At 34.5% G+C, this 19,319-nt stretch overlaps 1 protein-coding gene across 1 annotated transcript in view; it reads left to right on the top strand.

Moving 5' to 3' along the window:
• Nucleotides 1-418: 418 nt before the first annotated feature.
• Nucleotides 419-19,319, top strand: part of LOC134853958 (uncharacterized) — a gene marked incomplete in the record, with an annotated part of 28,367 nt that continues 9,466 nt past the window's right edge. Inside the window, 5 exon segments of the mRNA XM_063869975.1 lie at nucleotides 419-858; nucleotides 7,844-7,935; nucleotides 11,154-11,307; nucleotides 11,911-12,075; nucleotides 18,165-18,308. Coding sequence (XP_063726045.1) covers nucleotides 7,906-7,935; nucleotides 11,154-11,307; nucleotides 11,911-12,075; nucleotides 18,165-18,308 — 493 coding nt within the window.

The raw sequence follows: 19,319 nt of genomic DNA, 5'->3' as shown, positions 1-19,319 counted from the left end.
TTTTCAAGTTCAACTTTTATGAGTTTTGTCCGGATAATTTAAGTCAGCACTATAATCGTTCGTTCACTTTTTTGAAACAAAAACATTTTCGCGTGACTTCATCAATTCAAGCGCATATTTCCCCCCAGATTTTTGCAAGCAAAATATGGGCGGACAATCTGGCAGTTACCAGAGTAAGCGGTTACTGTTTTCCTGATTTGTTTTTTTTTGAACCCTTTAATGAGGACATCGTCAGTTTTATTTCTCAAAATCAGATTAAAAATTGTTTCCAAGTGACGCTTTTTTGTTCCATTTCGGCTCTTGTTGTTTGATCTAAGATTATATAGTCCAATCGGATAAGATGTCAAGTAATAAATCCATCAGTTTGAAAATCTGAACTGAATCCAGCCAGCTCCCATTTTGAAAATTACGCCGCTTTATTTCAGCTGTCCTTTGCTTTTTGCTTTTATGATTCTGACTGCCTTCATATTTTTCAGCTCAATTTAGAATCAATCAAATTGTTAGCTAGTAAGACAGGTGCCTTCATTCCTTTTATTCTTTATAATTTAAGTCGTAGGATTATTCGGAAAAACCTTTCAAGCTTTTTAACTGTTTGTTCACATCACTATACCAACGAAGCCGATGTTTGGAAGCGTCCAAAATCAACAAACAGTTGAATACTTTTTGTAACCAAATCCTACAACTGATTTCCATCCATTATGGATTGAATAGGAAACAAATCGTCTCTCCTCGTACGTTGATTGAGAATACAAAGAAAGTTATTTTACTTTGAAATTTGAGGTCGGAGCCACATTACACAAAAACGAGCTGTATTTGGTTTTTATCTGTCATTACAACAATTTAGAAGTTTTTTTAAAGGTAAGAGAGCGTTATAGCATAAAAACCATTATAGATCTTTAATTGTATCATAAGGCTTGGATAATGATATACTTCGAAACTCAACATTTAAGTTTTATTCTGTTCGAACTTAATTGGTACGGGGTGGTCCCCCTTCCTCCCAGAAATTGCCAAACTCTTCAGCTAAAGGGTACAGTCTCACCTGTTCTATTTTGATTAGTGATACCCATTTTTTCTGTGTTTAAGCTTAAAAAATCTAGAATTATTGGTTAACTAACTAAGCTGCACTTGCATGCATTTCACCATAATTTTTCTTTTCGCAAAGATGGTTTTAGCGACCAATAACTCGTTAAATTAAGTTCGATTTGATTTATAGTTGACTTATTTTTATGGTGGTAATTTGGTTTTATGGTAAGGGTCAACGTCATTTGAAAATGCACCGTCCAATAAAGGCAGCTGGACCGTCAACGTTTTGAGGCTTGCCTAGGAGACAATTTGAATATTATACGAGCATTTGAAGCTAAAGTCATAAATCGTAAGAAAAATAATCACAAAATCCAAAGTGTGCTCGATCCGATCAAAAACACAAGTCAGTTTTTTATATTCAAAAAATCATCAATTCTTGTATTATTGATTAATTGTGAAAATTATTGATGAAAAGGAAAATTAGCTTTCTTTGATGCAATAAATATAAAAAAAACTCCTTGATACTCACAATTTGAGTTAAGTATGAGAGCTGTCAAAATTTGGTCTTTCTGCGCAGATATTAAATATCAATTTTTTTTATCTTTGGCTGAGCGGAAGCGAAATATGTACAATCCAGGCAAGTGTTTTTTTCAAGTTTCAACCAAACATTTTTTTATGATTGATGTATGTTTAGCAAATGAGCTTTTGCGCTTATGAATTTTGCTTTGTATAAACTTATTTCGGAGTAAATACCTCAATATAAATTGCAGAGTATAAAATTTATTCAAATTCAAGGCTTTTGAAGCTAAAATTGAAAGTCATATTGATTTATTCCTATAATTTGTAAATTAAAAAGATCCGTTTTTGTATAATTTCTCGTTGATTTTTTCTTAGCTCGAATGATTCATTCTTAATAGCGTCTTTACAGTATGTGGTGCTAAAATTTATGCGTGGGTGCTTCAGGTTGGAGCGATGCAAAATCGCTTCAACCTGAGCAGTTTTGTTATTTGCACAATTTTGACAGCAAGTTTGTTTTCTGCTTAATCAGCGCCCACCCAAGTGCTGTAGGCTGAGTAATAGTTAAATATTATTATTTGCCTGAATGCTGATTGTTTCGAATATTTGATAAATGTGGACGAACTTTGTTGTCATCCGGCATGGACCGACAAAACTCAGATATATATACATTGACATTTATGATTTATGTTGTTGTATATGTTTATGATGTTGCATGCCATAAACATACATTTAGTCGGTCAATCGACCTTGAGAGATCACATCTCAAACACAGACCTCATAAACGGTCAGAGCAAGAATAAACATTGGTTTAGATTGGTCGTTTTATCTCGCTCAGCGTTAGCTTATCTGTTTGTCGATCCATTCGGATTCTGGAATCAAACGTTCATACATTGAGGTATGACATGGCGCAGCCAGCAGGATATTCCAAAAACCCACTCAACATAAACCCCTTTTGGGAGAAGGCATCGACCGAACCACCACTAGAGTGGTCTAAGTGGGCGGCGATAATGGAAATGGCAATATTCGCGAAAGATGGCATAGAAGTACGAAATCTATTAAGAGCCCGACCAACATTAGTCGAACCGGCAGAGCCGGTGTTCGAACTTGAAATCACAGGAGAAACTGAAGCACAAAGAAAGAACAGAGAAGTCAGAAATCAAGAGAAAAGAGTAGGTTCGGAAAACCATGTAATCAAAGCGAGGGAAAAGGGAGTACTTTGTAACTCATTCAGATGGGACGAAGCAGATGCGAAAGTACGCAGCTACATATTCTTATGTTTAGGAGCGGAAGGACAAACACAATTACAACAGAAACGGCCTAATCTGGAGCTACACACCGTTTCTACTCAAGAAATGATGACAACCCTCGAAGATATTTTTATCACAACTCGAATCATCGCTTTTGAAAGATACAATTTTATTTGTCGAAAACAGAAAAAAAATGAGAGTTTAGAACGATTTCATTCGGAAATCGTGGAATTAGCATCGCGGGCAGATTGTGGAGACCGCAAGGAAGAATGGGTTCGCGACATGTTCACCGCACACATGAACAACGACAAAATAGCCGAGGAACTATTAGCACAAACCAGAACTCCACAAGATGCATATGAATTCGCCGAGAAAAAGGTATCGAACATAGTAGAACTATGAAAACCAACCCTTTTAGCGGACATCAAATAACGACAAAGCAAGAACCGGTCAATTACATAAACACCCGAGGGCGCGCGAACTACTCTAACAGTCAAAACACACAAAGAGGGCGAGGCGCCCGAGGCAGACCGTTTCAACGAGGATCACAAAATAACCGAGGACAACCAAGAGCTACAAACACAGGAAACCAAAAACAGTGCTATAAATGCGGCAACCAATATAACCAAAATCATTTACAGATCTGCCCCGCTAAAGATAAAATTTGAGCAAAATGCGCCAAACGGGGGTACTTTGCCAAAATATGCCGATCAACACAAGTCAACTATCTAGAAGATACCCAAGTCGACCAACAGGAGGAGCTTGACACCGAAAGCTTGGAAACAGAAAACGACCCAGTGGCGTTTGCAGAATTTTCTTCCAGCAATGGTTGGGATAATTATCAAATAGACAATTTTTCGGTGATGGCAGTCGAGGAATCATTTGAAATTAAGAATACAAGAACATTAGTTGAAGATGATCTAAACGGACATATTGTGAAACTAAAAACCAATTCCGAACAATTGTTCGCTATTGCCGATTCGGGCAGCCCAATGTCTTTTTTAAACGAAAAAACCGCAAGGCTTCTCCAACAACATGATAAATCTACACTGTTCAAAACCATCCCATCGGGAGACACAGCCCGCTAAAAGGCTGAGTAATAGTTAAATAATATTATTTGCCTGAATGCTGATTGTTCCGAACATTTGATAAATGTGGACGAGCTTTGTATTCGGGTGTGTTTTAGTTTTTTTTCTTGTTTCTTTTCCTTTTTTGTTTTCCACGCAAAATCAAGTACCACAAATAATCATTGTAATGAGTCGAGTGATATACATAAAAAGCTTTTTCAGTAGTGATTCGACTGAAGTAAAAAAAAATTCAAAAACCGGAGAACAACCGACTTAAAACTTTTCGATTTCGAACTAGTAAAGCGATCGAGTAACAGTCGTTATATGCAAACACTGGCCATTCAGGCTAAAAAACTGTTTTTTTAAGCTTAATTGAACGCTTTTTTCTTGGTTATAACAGTTTTCAAACATAAAATTTTTTTTCTTCGTTTTTTTGTTTGCTTATTGTTTGAAGACAGTTGTAGTTTTTAATGCCTAACTCACACTAAATTTCTACGCGTTTGTATAGTTCCATAATCACACCACGCAAAAGAAAGGACGCTTTATTTAAGAAATAAAATGTATTTTTTTTGTAGTTTTTTCTACGAACATGGTGATTCTGGAACTTGTGTCTCAAGTCATATTTTCATTTCATCAAAATGCAATTCATTTGTCGGAATACTTCAAAAGAATTGTTAGATGCAGTTTTTCCCGATTTTGTCTGCTAGTCAATATCATACCAGATAGCTCAAATCAATCTTCCGAGAGGAAACTGAAAAGAGGTGTTATTTTTCGGCCCATCAAAATAGAAGTTAAATTGAACGCGAAAAGCAAAAAATGTGAAACAATTTCCGTGTTAACTTATTGAATTTTCTTAACTTAATTGTTTGATTTCGTTCTTTTTTGAGCCATTTAGTGCTAAAAACCAATTTTTTTTTTCATTTTTCCGTTATACCCCCGCATTTTATAATTGTTGTACATCAGATGTTTTTCAGTATCTTAATTCAACCAAATTTCATGCAGACTATGTAAAGAGACGGATCCAAAATTTAAGTGATTAGAACTCTCGGCGACATGGCGAAAAAAGTGCCAATTTTTTTAACCCACTTGAAGAAATGATTGAAATTCATATCCTCGTTGTTGTTCTTTTTTGTCACACCAATTTCAAAACTTTGTTCCACACTATTTGGTATACTTTCAAAGTAAAAGGGATCAATCAGTTTGGTATAACATGCGATCACGTATTCCATTTTTCTACTAATGTATTGCGTATGCCGCACATTAATTGGTCCGGAGTGAAAATCATACCAAGTTTTATTGAAGCGACTTAATTGGTCCTAATAATGTAAAAGTAGATGTATTATGTACCGTTTTACTTAAAACAGTAGTTAATTGTGAAAAACATTGCCATACGTTTAATTATTTCATCTAGTTGCGAAATTCTTATCCAAAAACTGCTTCGAACAAATTTAGGGGAAGCCTGAATTTTGAGGAGCAGTTGAATAGCGCTAACTTTTTTTTTAAAATAAAAAATTGGCCCATATCTCTAGAAAACTCTCTCCACCCCTGCTCTTATCTCCCAAGCAACGATGTAACCAATTGCCCCCACCAACTTCAACACTGTCCTCAACTTTCACTCAATTTTTGACACGCTTTCTACAGTCACGGGACATTAAAAAAGCAAATTTTTCTTTGCTTTCAACTATTAAATGAACACATTTCCCCCGCAGGCTATTATCCTGTTCTCTGCATCCATTAAAAATAAAGGACTGAAATTTATTTTGAAGTTGTAAAATAGCCAGTAACTTATTAATATTTTCAGAGGTGTTCTTGCTTTGGAAACATTCAAAAACAACACAACGAGTTTAAAAAGTGGGCTTAAATTTTTTTCTAGGGACACTGAAGATCTTTTTCAATCTCTAGGCCCCGGAAATACGACAGACAAAAAATTTGAAAGATTAACTTGGTTTGGTGTTGGAAAAAATGGTCGTATCTGTTTTGACGAATTGATATTAAAAGGTCTTGGGCGTGTATACTAGAAATTTAGACAAAAATAGATACAGGATAACTGCTTATGAGAACCCTGTGTATAGTTTTCATAAGCAGTTATCCTGTCTCTCTTTTTTGTCCATGAAATAGATGTCATTTTCCCAAAACATCAGCTGGAATAGTTCTTTTGTTGGTTTATTTATATCATCAGCGCAAAATTTTTTGCATAAAATTAACCATTATTTGACGCCAGATTAAGTGAGCTTAAGATGTTTGTCTGTCGTTTTTCTACCGCCTTGAGACAAAAATAGATAATTACCTCCCCCGTGCACCAATTTGAGCCCATAAATTAAATTTTCTTATTTTCTTTTTGAGGGTGTTTCAGAGCAAGAACACCTCTTAAACCATTTTTGCTTTACTGGCGGCTAATTTACGCCTTCAAAATAAAATTTTTCAGTTTTGGATTCAATAAGAGCCTTTAAAATAAATTATTCTAGCTTGTGTTAAAATTTCAATCTTATATCTTGATTAGTTGCAGACAAAAGGACAAAAACGTGAAGAAAAAAACCGTTCATTTGTTCCTTGAAATCAAAGAAAAAACTTCAAGGTCAATGTTTGTATTTTTGTTTTTTCATTAACCTGGTTATATTATCTACAAATTGAAAAAAAATTTCCCTTTCTTGTAAAACCAAACTGAAGAAAAAATTTTCAAAAGGTCAAACTTTCATGTAAAAAATTTAAAAACCTGCAAATTTTTTCTAGATTGTCAAATTAAAGTTGGAAAGCATAAGCAACTCTTCATTAGTGGCTGGTTTTTTTTCTAAACTTCAAAACTCACTAATAAAATTTTCAGAAAATAGTTTTGAAATGTTATGAATCCAAGATTGATTCATAATGAAATTGTTATGAAGAAAGTAACGAAATATATATAATCAATTCTGTACACTAGTTTGTTTGCTCTTTTGGGAATTTAGCTCTGATGATAAAGCATACGCGCGAAATATTTAAGCGTGACTAGTTTTTGCGCAATCAAAATCATACCAAATAGAAATGAAAAAAGCTGATGGAGCGTTTTTATTTTCAAAACTACTCAAATTTATAGCACTCCACTGTAATTTAGCTGTTGGGGTTAAAAAAAATAGCTCAAAATTGATGATGTCTCAAGATTTTTTGCGACAAATATATTTAACACTAGTTAAAAGGCTGTGGTAACTTTCCAGTTTTGTCCTTTTACATGACTGTTTGTAATGTTATTGTTTGGACTTTCGAAAAAAGCGACGAAATTTTCCTGGTGTGCTTTTTTATTTCGTTAATTTTTAAATTTTAAACTACCCTTTTTTGACTGAAATTTTTTTAACCTGGTATCTGAAAGAAATTGTTGTTCGTAGCTCAAAGAAATTGATCGTTTTTAATATAAAATTGTACGGATTTGAAAACGGCTAATGTCGTTATTTTGGGATGATTAACACGCGTACGCCGGCTGACTTAATCATTCCAAATAGAAAATGAATTAAGAAAGTCATTCAGTTTTATTACAATAAATTGGGACGTTTTTGTACTATACGTTTTTGTGACGGGTATAAGAAGGAAAAAAATAATATAAAAAAATGGTTTTTATTTCAATTGAAGTACTATCAATGCTTTTGTACTATACAAGGCTTGGTGGGGACAAAGAAAGGAAAATTGTTTCAATTTTTTTCGTTTTTTTTCTCTCAAAAACTTTTAAGTTAACTTCAATGTGCTGTCGAAGCATTCAGTCCTTTTCAATTCTGAGCTGATTTGTTTTTGTGGGCTAAACAGTTTTCGAGTTTTTGTTTCATTAATTATTTAATAAATTTTAATTATTTATGAAATTTTGCAAAAAATTACTTGAATTTGACTTTGAACATCAGATTTCAGTACTTGAATTTGACTTTGAACATTTTCAGAATCGAATTGTTTTAAATGCTGTTTAAATCAGAACTTCTTTCCAAGGGCACAAAATTTCGACTTCGTAAACAAGTTTTTTTTTTGTTTTAGCTACTGAAAACTGCTTACTACAACTAACAAAACCAAGAGTAGTTTGCTAATCATCTCGCGAGATGCGACTGCCGGCCGACAACGGTAACCAGGTCAGTATCAAATTAGAGCTTACAAATATTTATTGATCTCTTAATCTTTCATTCTGTCTTCATTGAGTTTCTTTTTTTGTTGTATAATTTTGTTTAATAGCATTCAAAATCATTCGCACTAACAATAAAAAAAATTTTGAGGGGACTCATCTCACCTCGTCCTTATTCAATTTGCAGAAATCTAAAACTTTTTTGAAAAATTAAGTAAATTGTAAATAAAAATCGGACTTTTTCTGCTAGCAGTTCCGATTTCAGTTGCAGCTACATTTTAGCTTCAGACATGCTCAAATTTCCGAAAACGTATTTTAACTTTTCTATAACACTGCTGTTTTTTTTTCTTAAGTGCAATAGATAGGGACCTCAATGTGATAGAGAATCAACTGCCAAAGAAAATTCGGTTACGCAGTTTCATCTGGAATTTTGGTGACAGGACATGCAATCCCACGCAAAAGTATCCCATACCGAATCATCTAACACCAGCATATTGCAATGGACAAATTTTTCAAAACCATAATAACCACCATGACGAAATTGACAATACCATAGAAACTCCCCATATAAAAATCCTGTAAAAGCATTTCATAGAATTAAACACCAATCGGTGATACAATTTACCAAGTTTTGATTGTTGTCTCTATACAGCAATTAAAATGAGTTTAAAGCCTGTTGAAAACGTCGTTGAAAATGAACTTCTGAAATTGAAACAAAACAAAAATTTTTACACTCACAGCAACAAAAAAGCTGGTTTAAAAATCACAAGTTTTATCAACAAAAGGGCTGAACAAGGCAAAACTGACTAATCAGAAAAGGGCATAGTTCCGCTAAAAACTGTAATGCGAAATCTAAGACTCATTGACGATAAGAAAAATGCGCTCTCATAAATATCTGTTGACACTTATTGTTTGAGATGAAGTTTTTTTTCATACGAATACGAGCACTGCCATGAGTTCATTCTCGTCCGCTTAGAACCAAATCATTTAGTTAATCAGCTGGAAGAAAATGCAAAAACTGAAATGAACACTGTCAGTAACAAATTAATGGCAGCTACCCTCAAGATAGTCAACGATAATCCAACAACTCACCTTTCACTGCCCTTGCCGGCAGCTTTGACTACCTAAAATAAAAAAACGGAAAATCACCCGACCCGATTTAATCAGCAATCCGTAATACTTAAAAGGTGATCATTTGTGCAGTTTTTTGGTGAACGTTTCTACTTGCTTGTTTGTTTTTTTTTTTCAATCTATTTTGACGTAAGATTTCAGGCATTCAATTTTTTTTTGTTATCCAAGACACTACCTTCAATAATGATGCAAAAGTTATTGGTCATAATCCCGAAGTAAAATGTAATTCATTCTTTTAAAGTTAACTTCGTTCCAGGTTTTATGTTTTTGTTTTACAGTAGACTTCAGCGTAATTCTCCAAAAATGTTCATTAACTTTAGCTTTTACTTTATTGGTTTCAAAATTTTCGAAAAACTTTTTGATATAAATTTCATAAACTCGAAAGTCATTTTTAAAATTGTTTTTAGTCTTATTAAACGAAGCTTAAAAATATAAAATTTGTTTTTTAAGTTCTGTTAGTTTTTGCTGAGTCAATTTTTTCTATTACATTTTTTAGATCAAAAACAGTTTTCTTATTTATGTCAGAATTTTGAAATTTCTTTGCGTCTGTCAACGTCGCTAATAGTTTTGCTTTCAGTCTGAAATGAGACTAGTGTAAAAAAAACAACTGAAAAAAACCTATTCACTCAGATACTAAAGAGTTTTGCATTAAGTAGTTTGATGATTTGTGAATAATTAAATCTATTACAACGATCCATATGAGACAAAATATTGAGATGGCATAATTGTAAAGACATTTTCTGGAAGTTGAAATTCGTTTTTGAACCTGTCTAAAATGGCATTTTTTTTAGTTATTTGAAATTAAAACAAAAGAAAACCATACCATTATTTTCAAAGCATCTAGACAATAAAATTCTGATTTGCAGATTTTATTAACAGAAGAACTTAAATAAGCAATAAAGTTGCGAAGTTTTTTTTCATAATTGGAGACGCTTTCACGAAACGCGTGATACGAAATCTACCGCTCTCTTGAATGACCAATGACAATAAGTATTTGCATAGAATCTGTTTTTTGATTGACCGCAGGCACATCCATGAGGTCAACCCCAGTCGTCTAGAAACAAAGCAGTTAGTTGATATGTTAAAAGAAACAGCAAAAAATTAGTTCATTACTCTGAACGACACGTTATTGGCAATGAGCCTCAGGATAATCAATAACAGCCCAGTATTTCAGCTCGTAATGCTCTTGCGAGCAATCTTTACAAGAACTTGAAATCGCAACGGGAAAACCACGTAGCGTGATTTCAACAGCAAATTGCAATTTTGGATTACATGCATAATATTGTGTTTTATAGATATTGTTTTACGGAGTTGTCTTTAGCTAACAAATTCAAAAAATTTTAATATGCAATTGGTTTTCTTAATTGTGTTGGGGTTTATGAATTGTCAACTTGCTTTAGTGGGAGAATCAAAACGAGATATACTTCGTGTTCTATTATCGCAAAAACGGCAAAATAATCAGTTTCAGAATTTTCAAGTTCAATTGAGACAAGCAATCCGTTTATTTAACTCGTTAACAATTGCAAAATGTACACTTTGTTTCTGACAGTGTGTGGGGGTGAACGTTTACAAAAAAAACAGAAAAGATTAAATTTTTTGCTAAATGACGTCAGATCTGTGATTTTTTCAAAAAACTTGTAACGTTTAAAGCTCTCTCGGAAAATTTAATGATATTTTTTTTATTCGAGTAGTCCTGTTTGCTTTTTGTTTTTGTTTTGGTTTTTTTCTCTTTTTTGTTGAAATTTTCTCCGCTTTTTTTATTCAAGTCTGCATCAATTCACCCTCAAAATCACCTCGATTGACCCTCAAAATTTGCTTTGGCACAGAAGAATGGAAAAGTAAGCCTTTCTGTCTTTTCGGCCAAAGTCCCGATTGAAATCAAATAAATGATTTTCAAAGGGCAAAAGTTTTTTCATAATATGTATGATTTGTAGAAGTCCAAAACAATCAGAACAATATGAGTTTTTCAGGCTATGCTTAGAAAAAAATTTTAAAATTTTTGTTTTGTTTAGAGTCTCTTAGTTTTGTTTTTCTTTCATATTGTAAGTTCAACTACCTCGAAAAGTTTGAATTTGAATTTTTTTATATATTCTCTAGTTTACTCTGGCGTACAAAAGTGGGGAAACACCTGCCCCCGTGGTGAACAAACAACCCCCACCCCAGCAGAGGAGCTACAATGGGGCCCCTCCCCCTCTTATGGGATTGGGGGGAGCTGGAGGATATCAGCAGATGCACCTGCGCAAAATCGAAGGTCAGTCCACATCAAAAAAGTTTCGGGTTTTTTACTGCAATACGGTCCAAAATTACCAAATTGTTAATAAAGCTTCTATTTTGAATAGAAATCAATATTTTCTTTTGCTGCTGTTAATTTCAACCAATTAGATTAGAGCATTATGATCAAATTTTCAAAATAAAAAAAAATCAGTTTCTAGCCGTAAAACAGAAAAGACGACGTTTCAAGTTGAAACCTAACTGCGAGTATTAATTTAATTTAGAAATTGGGCCCATTAAATTCTGAAAAAAAACACCAAAATGATCTTACCTTGAAAACGATTAGTCCTGATTAATGATTTTTCCGATATGAAAGTGAAGCTAAAATTACATTTTCTAAAATGCAACCCTTCCCACTTTCACGCGGTGACTAAAATTGCTAGTCATACAATGCTCATACTATGACCCTTACATTTCATACAGTTCTAAATTACCTGAAAAAATATGATTAGTTTTCTATCATATATGAGAATTGTATGGCTACCATGATGAAACTAAAGGTCTTCCATGATGTATGACTTACTGAATGGTCTACTATGATCTTCTATGATCAAACTGTGTGAGCATCATTATTTTTTTTCAGATCGGTTTAGACCCCTAAAGCACTTAGAAAGCATGATGAGTCCTCTTACTTACCGAAACAGTAGGAGTCAGTCGTTGTCGACCATCAGTGCCGATAAGTCGTTTGCTAAGCGAACTTATTGCACCACTAACCTGGTCGAACAACGCAATATTGAAGCTAAGAGAGGTAATCGACTGCTTTTTGATTAGGATCTCTTTAACTATTCCGCCCCTTTGGTACCTAGTAACGAATTTTCACCCCTATAATGAACTAATTTAACAGTTAAGCTTATGTGAACTATGTACCTAGTATCGACCACCCCTTCGCAAAAGGGGGGATAAATAAAAAGATCCTTCGATTCATTCCCATAACCCAACACGCAGCCAGATAGTTTTAAGAAGCGTAAAAAAATATATTTAAAAAATGTATAAAAAAGCGTGAATAGCATAGACTAATGGGCATTTTTTGACATGAGCTGATTTTTATGACCATACGTTTTCATTGAAATGAGAAAAAAAATAAAATCTAAATTTTGAAAGCGAGAGGAGGTGAGAGATTGAAAAAGAAGACTTTGATATACAAACACAAGATTATCTGTGAAACTTTGACCCACATCATCATCACCAGGGGTTTTCATCATCATTAGAGGCACTTAGCAGAGTGGTTAGGCGTTCATTTTGAAATTGTCAGATCATGTATTCGATCTCATTCCATGGCAGTGATAGTGTGTGAGGACAAGCTCTCACTTGACCTCTAGCTTCAGTTCTACCAGAGCCTGACCAATTCCGGCTGCATTAGCGGTACCATGTGAAAATTCTAGACGCAAAAAAACGACCTTGAGTCGCAAAAAAAGATTTGCGCTCAATAAAATAAAACAGTCTGTGAGGAGATAATGCAAATTGACTATCCTTCGACAGGCCTGTTAAGGATTACTGTTAGCTCCTCTGCGATTCGCAGGAACCACGTTATTATTATGATTTTTTCATCGTTAGACTCAATAAATTGAAAGTGGACATCTTTCGGCCGTTTCAGTCGAATCGAAGGCGAGCACCTCAGATCGGGCCGCAAGGCACAAGGCAGGAAGTTCTCCAAGCGAAATATTCAAAATTTTAAAATGCGTCATTAAACATAAGTACTTGGTTGATTGAATCGCTTGTCCGACTGAAATTACTTCATACATATAGTTTTGAGATTTTTTGTAAAAAACAAAATTAGTTTACCTGTTAGTTATTCTTAGGGCGCATTTGGTGCCAAAATACAGTAATTTTGAGGAAATAGCTTGCGCCGAAAAAAACTTGGGTTCTGGTCAAAAGTTTGTTTCTACAAAGGCGTTTTTTGCCAATCTTTTTATTAAAAAAAACTTCGGGTACGGAGCAGAGTTTGAGCAAAACAGAAAACAGAACCCTTAGACTGCTTTAAGAGAGGTCGGCAAATCCATTTGGTTGAATTACAATTAAAGTTTGGGCCCAAAAGCTTACGATAGATTTTCCTGGAAATCAGATGCGGAAATTGCAGGTCAACTAAATGAGTTTTTCAAGTTTTTCCACAGTATAAGGAACCTGTTTTGCTTAGATTCTTTCTGCCATCGCCAAATTTTTAAGTAATGCCGTTTGGAGTGCTCTTTTTGAAAGCTAAGACCAACAAATTGCATTTGTGGGCTCAGTTTTTTTAATTAATGCACATGGGCACTAAAACAGACCTGAGAAAAGCAAACAGTACGGTGTTTTTTTTTGTTAAAAAAATTTGGCAATTTTTCCTTTTTGAAAACATAGTAACGGAGATTTCAAAAACCAATGCATTTAAATTCGAGTCATAAGAATGTTTCTTTTTCAATGTTTCTTTTCTTTTTAAAATGTATTCCACGAGGCAGTTTAAGTAATATTAAGTAAGATTTGAAGGATATAGATCAGCAAGTATTCAAAGCATCTTTTTTTAAAATCAAAAAACAAAAATTTCTAATTTTAATGGTCTAACAACATTCGCCAAAATTTCAGAGAGTTAGCATGAATAAAGCTTACTTCTACCAATCTAAGAGAAAATTTTAAAGAGAATCGAATGATGATCGAAATAGTCAACAATAGCAATTAGGTATTTGCTATGTAACTGCAACAAAATTTTTTAAATTTAATTAGAGAGTTGCAGGGAGAACACTTTTTAAAAGACAAATTAAAAACTCGCTCAAACTCCGAGCCTAAAAACTGGCTAGTCAATTGCGGCTTTTGTTAAATTATTTAATATGCTCCATGCAAGCATATTCCTGATAAAAATAAGTAACTTCTGATTTTTTATTAAACAAAAAAATATATTCCGCTTAGCAGGATTTTTTTGGTGCTAATTCTCTTCTCTTTATGCTTGCGATTAGCAAGCGTTATCAAACCGGGATATAGATTTTTTTTTCGCGTTGAAACTAGCTTACTTAGCGAAAAACTTAGTTTTTTTCTCAAGAACCCTTCTATCTATTTTCAAAATAGGGGTATCCATAGAAAGACCACCTTCATTTTTGTGTGCCTGCGCACTCCACTGCTATCTTTTTGCTTTTGCCCCTTTGTCTACAGCCTTCGAAAAAGTCTGTCGGGGGAGTAAATGACCAATACTTTTGATTTTTTCGTTTTCCCAAAAACCAATCTACGAAATCTGAGTTTTTTGGTTTAATAAATAGAACGGATTTGAAAAGTTCCTCTTCAGAAGCGACTCTACCCAATTAATTTTAACACATAAAATAATGGCCCTCGGAGATGACAAATTTTGATTTTTCCGTACGTTTTTGAATCTTCTTTATTTTTCTCGGTAAATAACATCCCAAACCTCTGGTTCTGTGTTCAATGAAGTTACTGGGTTAGAGTTACTGGGTTCTAGTTAGGCGGGAAGCTCCTCGCATTAACTGCAACTCACAATTTTTTTACACAAAAGTTCCGTCCTCGAAAAAGTCAATTTTTTAAAAGTTTTTTTTAAGCTTTTTTTCTAATTTCCATGAATTTTATTAAAATATACCCTACCATATCTGAGATTTGCGTTCAATACAACAAACGGGTTGTGGGAAACTCCTTTACTCAAGCGACTACGCCCAAATTTTTTTGACACAAAAAAATTATGGCTCTCGGAAAAGTCAGAATGTTTCGACCATTTTTGATATATTTTTTCAAGAAATGCACTACCAAAATTGGTTTTTGGTTTCAATCAAATTTTCAGCTTGGATTAATTTTTCCCGCATAGGTGGCTACGCCCAATTTTTTAAACCAAAAGCTATGATTCCCAGAAATGTCAACTTTCTGATTTAATGACCGTTATTTGGACTATAATAGGTTTAATCGCATACATAATATAATAGGTAGAAGCATACAATAATAGTTTGCTACGCCCAGTGTTTAAGAAAGAAATTTTGGCCGTCTTCAAACAAGTGATAGTTTTGAAACTTTGACCGTTTTTTGGAATTTTTTGCTTTTAATCGAAAATTTCCGTGCCATTTCTCAGGTTAAGTGTTCAAATGAGAAACCAAATTTTTGGAACCTTCTCTGTATTAACGGCCGCGACCTATTTTTAGCTGAAAAAAGTTTCCAATATTGAAATGTCAATTTTTTTAATTTGACAGTTTTTTAAAAAGCTAGCCTGAATTTTTGAAATTTGACCATTTATTAAAAAAATACCCTGAAGATACTGAATTTTCTGAAAAAATCCGAGATGATAATTTCAGCTGAGAGAAGATTTGGCGCAAGTGTTTTATGCAGAAAAAAAATAACTTACTATTTTTTGGAAGAGAAAGGTGTTTACTTCAGGAAAACTAGAAAAATCTCGAAATTTTTCATTCTTCCTGCTTATTTTTAGCAGAGAAACAACTAAAATTTTGGGCAATGTCCAGTTTTTTAAATCAGCATTTCATCGCGCATCAGTAAAACGAGGTCAAAAATATCAAACACGAACCTCAAGCTTTAGCTGGACCCTAGGTGTCCTTCATTGAGGCATACAAAAATTTCGGTTTATCTAGTTTTTTTCAACGTTTTTTAGTTGTTTTTCGACTCATGCTTTTCGACCCATGAGTGTGTTCTATCGCAAGTGGTGTAAAGCTCCGCTTGGCCTCTGTGTTGAACCTATTTTCTAATTTTGGTAAAATTATATTTTGTTGTTGCACATTCTGCAAAGAATCTGCCGAAACTTTTAAAGCAATTAAGCAAATTTTTAAACTAGATGCGTTAAGTACTCATTAAGCTATCTGAGACAAAGTAAGATTATGTGGAGAGAGATGATTGCTCCGTTGGCCTCAAAGTTCAGTCGGAAGTTTTTCTGACTTGATTTAAGTTTTAAAATTGTATTTTAACTGCATGTTGGAACTTTTAAAGCATGATTTTTTTGGCTTTAAGTAATTTTTTTCTTGCTCAACGAAACTTTTACAATCAATTTTTAAAAATGACTGGCTATTTGCCTCAATTCATTAGAGGAAAAAACTCAATCATTTATAAAAACTTGGATTTTAGTTATGTCATTGTCAAACTTCGGAATGAGCTTAAGACTGATTGTATTGTTACGGTTATTTTTTTCTGTTCTCACTCATTATTTGTTTTCAAGGCGTATAACTGAAAAAATATTTTTTAAATGAAGGTTCGCGAAAATTTGAAAACTTTTCTTTAATAGGCTTCGGTACTTTACTATATCCCTATACATAAATTCTTCAAGAAAAGGGTTTGATTTTGTCAATATTAATTTTTGTCCATATTTGGCAAAAAAAGCATTTTTTAGTATTTGTGATTTTGCGCTCCTCTTTTGGACAACTGTCTTTAAAAAAGAGAAGTGCAACTGACTGAACCAGGGGTGGATTTGGGGTGTATGGCGTGGCTGGAGCATTAGACCCCCTGCCGACCCAAAGGGTCCCCCTTTGGTACATTTTAAGAAATCCATTTTTGGCCGTCCGATCCTAAAATAATTCTACAGTGCAGGCGCCTTTGGCGTCAATATATAATAAATATGGGGAGCGCGCGCCAAAAAACGGCAAAATTTTCCAAAAAGTGCCTAAAATTGACTTTTTTGACCTGTTTTTTTTCCCAAAATTTATCTTAGACCCGCCCCTGGATTGAACAATTATTTTGATTGGCACGGTATGAACAGACAATTTTAATCCCTATAGTCTAAACAGACATGTTTTATTCTTCGGGGTCTATAGGATTACTTTTGATTCTTACGGTCTGAACCGTCATTTTTAGTTCTTTGTCTCTGAACAAATGTTTTCGTCCCTGTAGTCGGAACATACATTTTTAATACTCACTGCCGTCTAAACAGATACTTTTTAGTTCCAGTGATCTGAATAGATGATTTTGATTTTTACTGTTTGAAGGACTGCTTTCGTCACCGCGTCTCAAAAAATACTTTTTGTCCCCTCAATCTGAACACATATTTTCAGTCCCCCTGATGTGTCAATCTGAATATATGTGTTTGGTGCTTATGGTCTGCACGGTTTTTTATAATCCCCCAGTCTGACCAGATGTTTGTAACTCCCGCAGTCTGGGGTCTACGGATCTACTTTCTGGTTCTACGGTCTGAATTCAAATTTTCACAGTTACGGTCATAAATGATGTTTTTTTGGTCAGAGCAAAGAATCGTGGCCTCGAACCGAGAGTGTCTACTGCTAAGTGCAGATAAATATCAAAACCAGGGGGTGATGCAGGGCGTCGAGGGTTCGGATGCCCACCCCCCTCAGGGATTCGATCCTCTCACCACCCTAAGCGTACTCCTTTTGTTACATTTTTATGACATCCATTTTTGACCGACCAACCATAAAATTTTTCTTAAGGCGCCTGTAAAGCAAATATATTGAAATATCGAGGGGAGCGCGTGCCATAAAGCGCAATATTTTGATCAAAACCTTGTCAAATCTTTTGTCAAAATATGGTCTTTATAGTGTTTGTTCTGCGAGCGCTCGGAAAATCAATTTAGTCGACCTAAAAAATCTATTACCATTTTTTTTGTAATTTCACAATCTCTTCTTAAACGGTGTACGTTTCATTCAATTTTGTGAGTTTCTAATACTTTCCAAATTTCCAAGTTTTTCTTCTGATGTTTTTTTCTTGTGTATGCAGTTTTTTCGACGTTATTTAGCACAATTTTTGCTCATTAAAGTTAATTACGTTAATTCTTTTATACAAACACTACAATTGTGCGCAACCATGCCTCTTGCGGACCTTGATTGGCTATATTTTTCTTTGATCATGACTCAATTCTCTGCGTGCATTTCCAGTTTTCCGATGTATCTCAACTGTGTTTTGTTTAATCGTTCGTTTTTAATTCAGGTGGTGAGAAGAAGAACTCGCTCGGGGGAGCAGCTGGAGCTTCTGAGAGACGACTGATTGGTCCAAATGGAGAGGGGGACAGTCTATCCCTCAGTTCGGGTCTCACTCCCAAGCCCATGTCCCCACAAGCAAAAAACAAAAAAGGTTCACCATCTTCACCATCCAGATTATAACTTCCATGCAAAAGAATGGAAAAGCATAGATTAATCTGCGGTTTTGAAAATCAGAACTACAGGGTCTTTCAGTTAGAATGGTTTTTTGAAACGGTCTATAACTTTTAAATGGAACATTGGATTTAACTGATTCTTTTTACATTTATTATATAACAGAATAAGATTTTTGAACACGTACATAAGAGTTATAATAACTGCTGGAAATTTCCGCCATTTTCTTGAATACAAAGATGTAACCGCTTCTCAAAATTTGTTGCTGCTTTCACTCCCTGCACCGGAGTTATTGTTCCACAAGCGTTCTCCACAGTTTGCATAAGATTTGGGACTGTCTGGGTGTTGGCATCAAAATATCATTTTACCCAAATGACCCCATAGCCAGAAATCCAATGGATTCAAGTCCGGGCTTTGGCATGTTGCAGTCTAAACTCTGGCCAATTCTTCTGACAACGCCGCGATCTTCGGCGCCTGTGGTTTATGCAGGATGGTGCAACGTGCCACTGCACAGAAAAAATCGTCACGTGGCTCCACTTAAAATTTGGCGCGAGGATTATAAGCAGGAGGAGTGCGATTCCTTGGCCACCCCAAAGCCCAGGCTTGAATCATTGAATTTTTGGCTATGGGGTCATTTGGGTAAAATGATATTTAACCCCCAGACAGTCCCAAATTTTATGCAAACTGTGGAGAACGCTTGTGGAACAATAACTCCGGCGCAGGAAGTGAAAGCAGCAACAAATTTTGAGAAGCGGTTACATCTTTGTATTCAAGAAAATGGCGGACATTTCCAGCAGTTATTATAACTCTTATGTACGTGTTCAAAAATTTTAATCTGTTATATAATAAAAGTAAAAAGAATCAGTTAAATCCAATGTTCCATTAAAAAGTTATAGACGTTTCAAAAAAACCATTCTAACTGAAAGACCCTGTAGTTTTCAAAAAACGAGCTTTGCAAGGTCTACCAAAAACTTTGTCCGGAACATTTTTT

Source organism: Symsagittifera roscoffensis, chromosome 9, assembly GCF_963678635.1.
Source record: "Symsagittifera roscoffensis chromosome 9, txSymRosc1.1, whole genome shotgun sequence".
Taxonomy (NCBI): domain Eukaryota; kingdom Metazoa; phylum Xenacoelomorpha; order Acoela; family Convolutidae; genus Symsagittifera; species Symsagittifera roscoffensis.
This window is presented reverse-complemented; position numbering and strand designations above follow the sequence as displayed.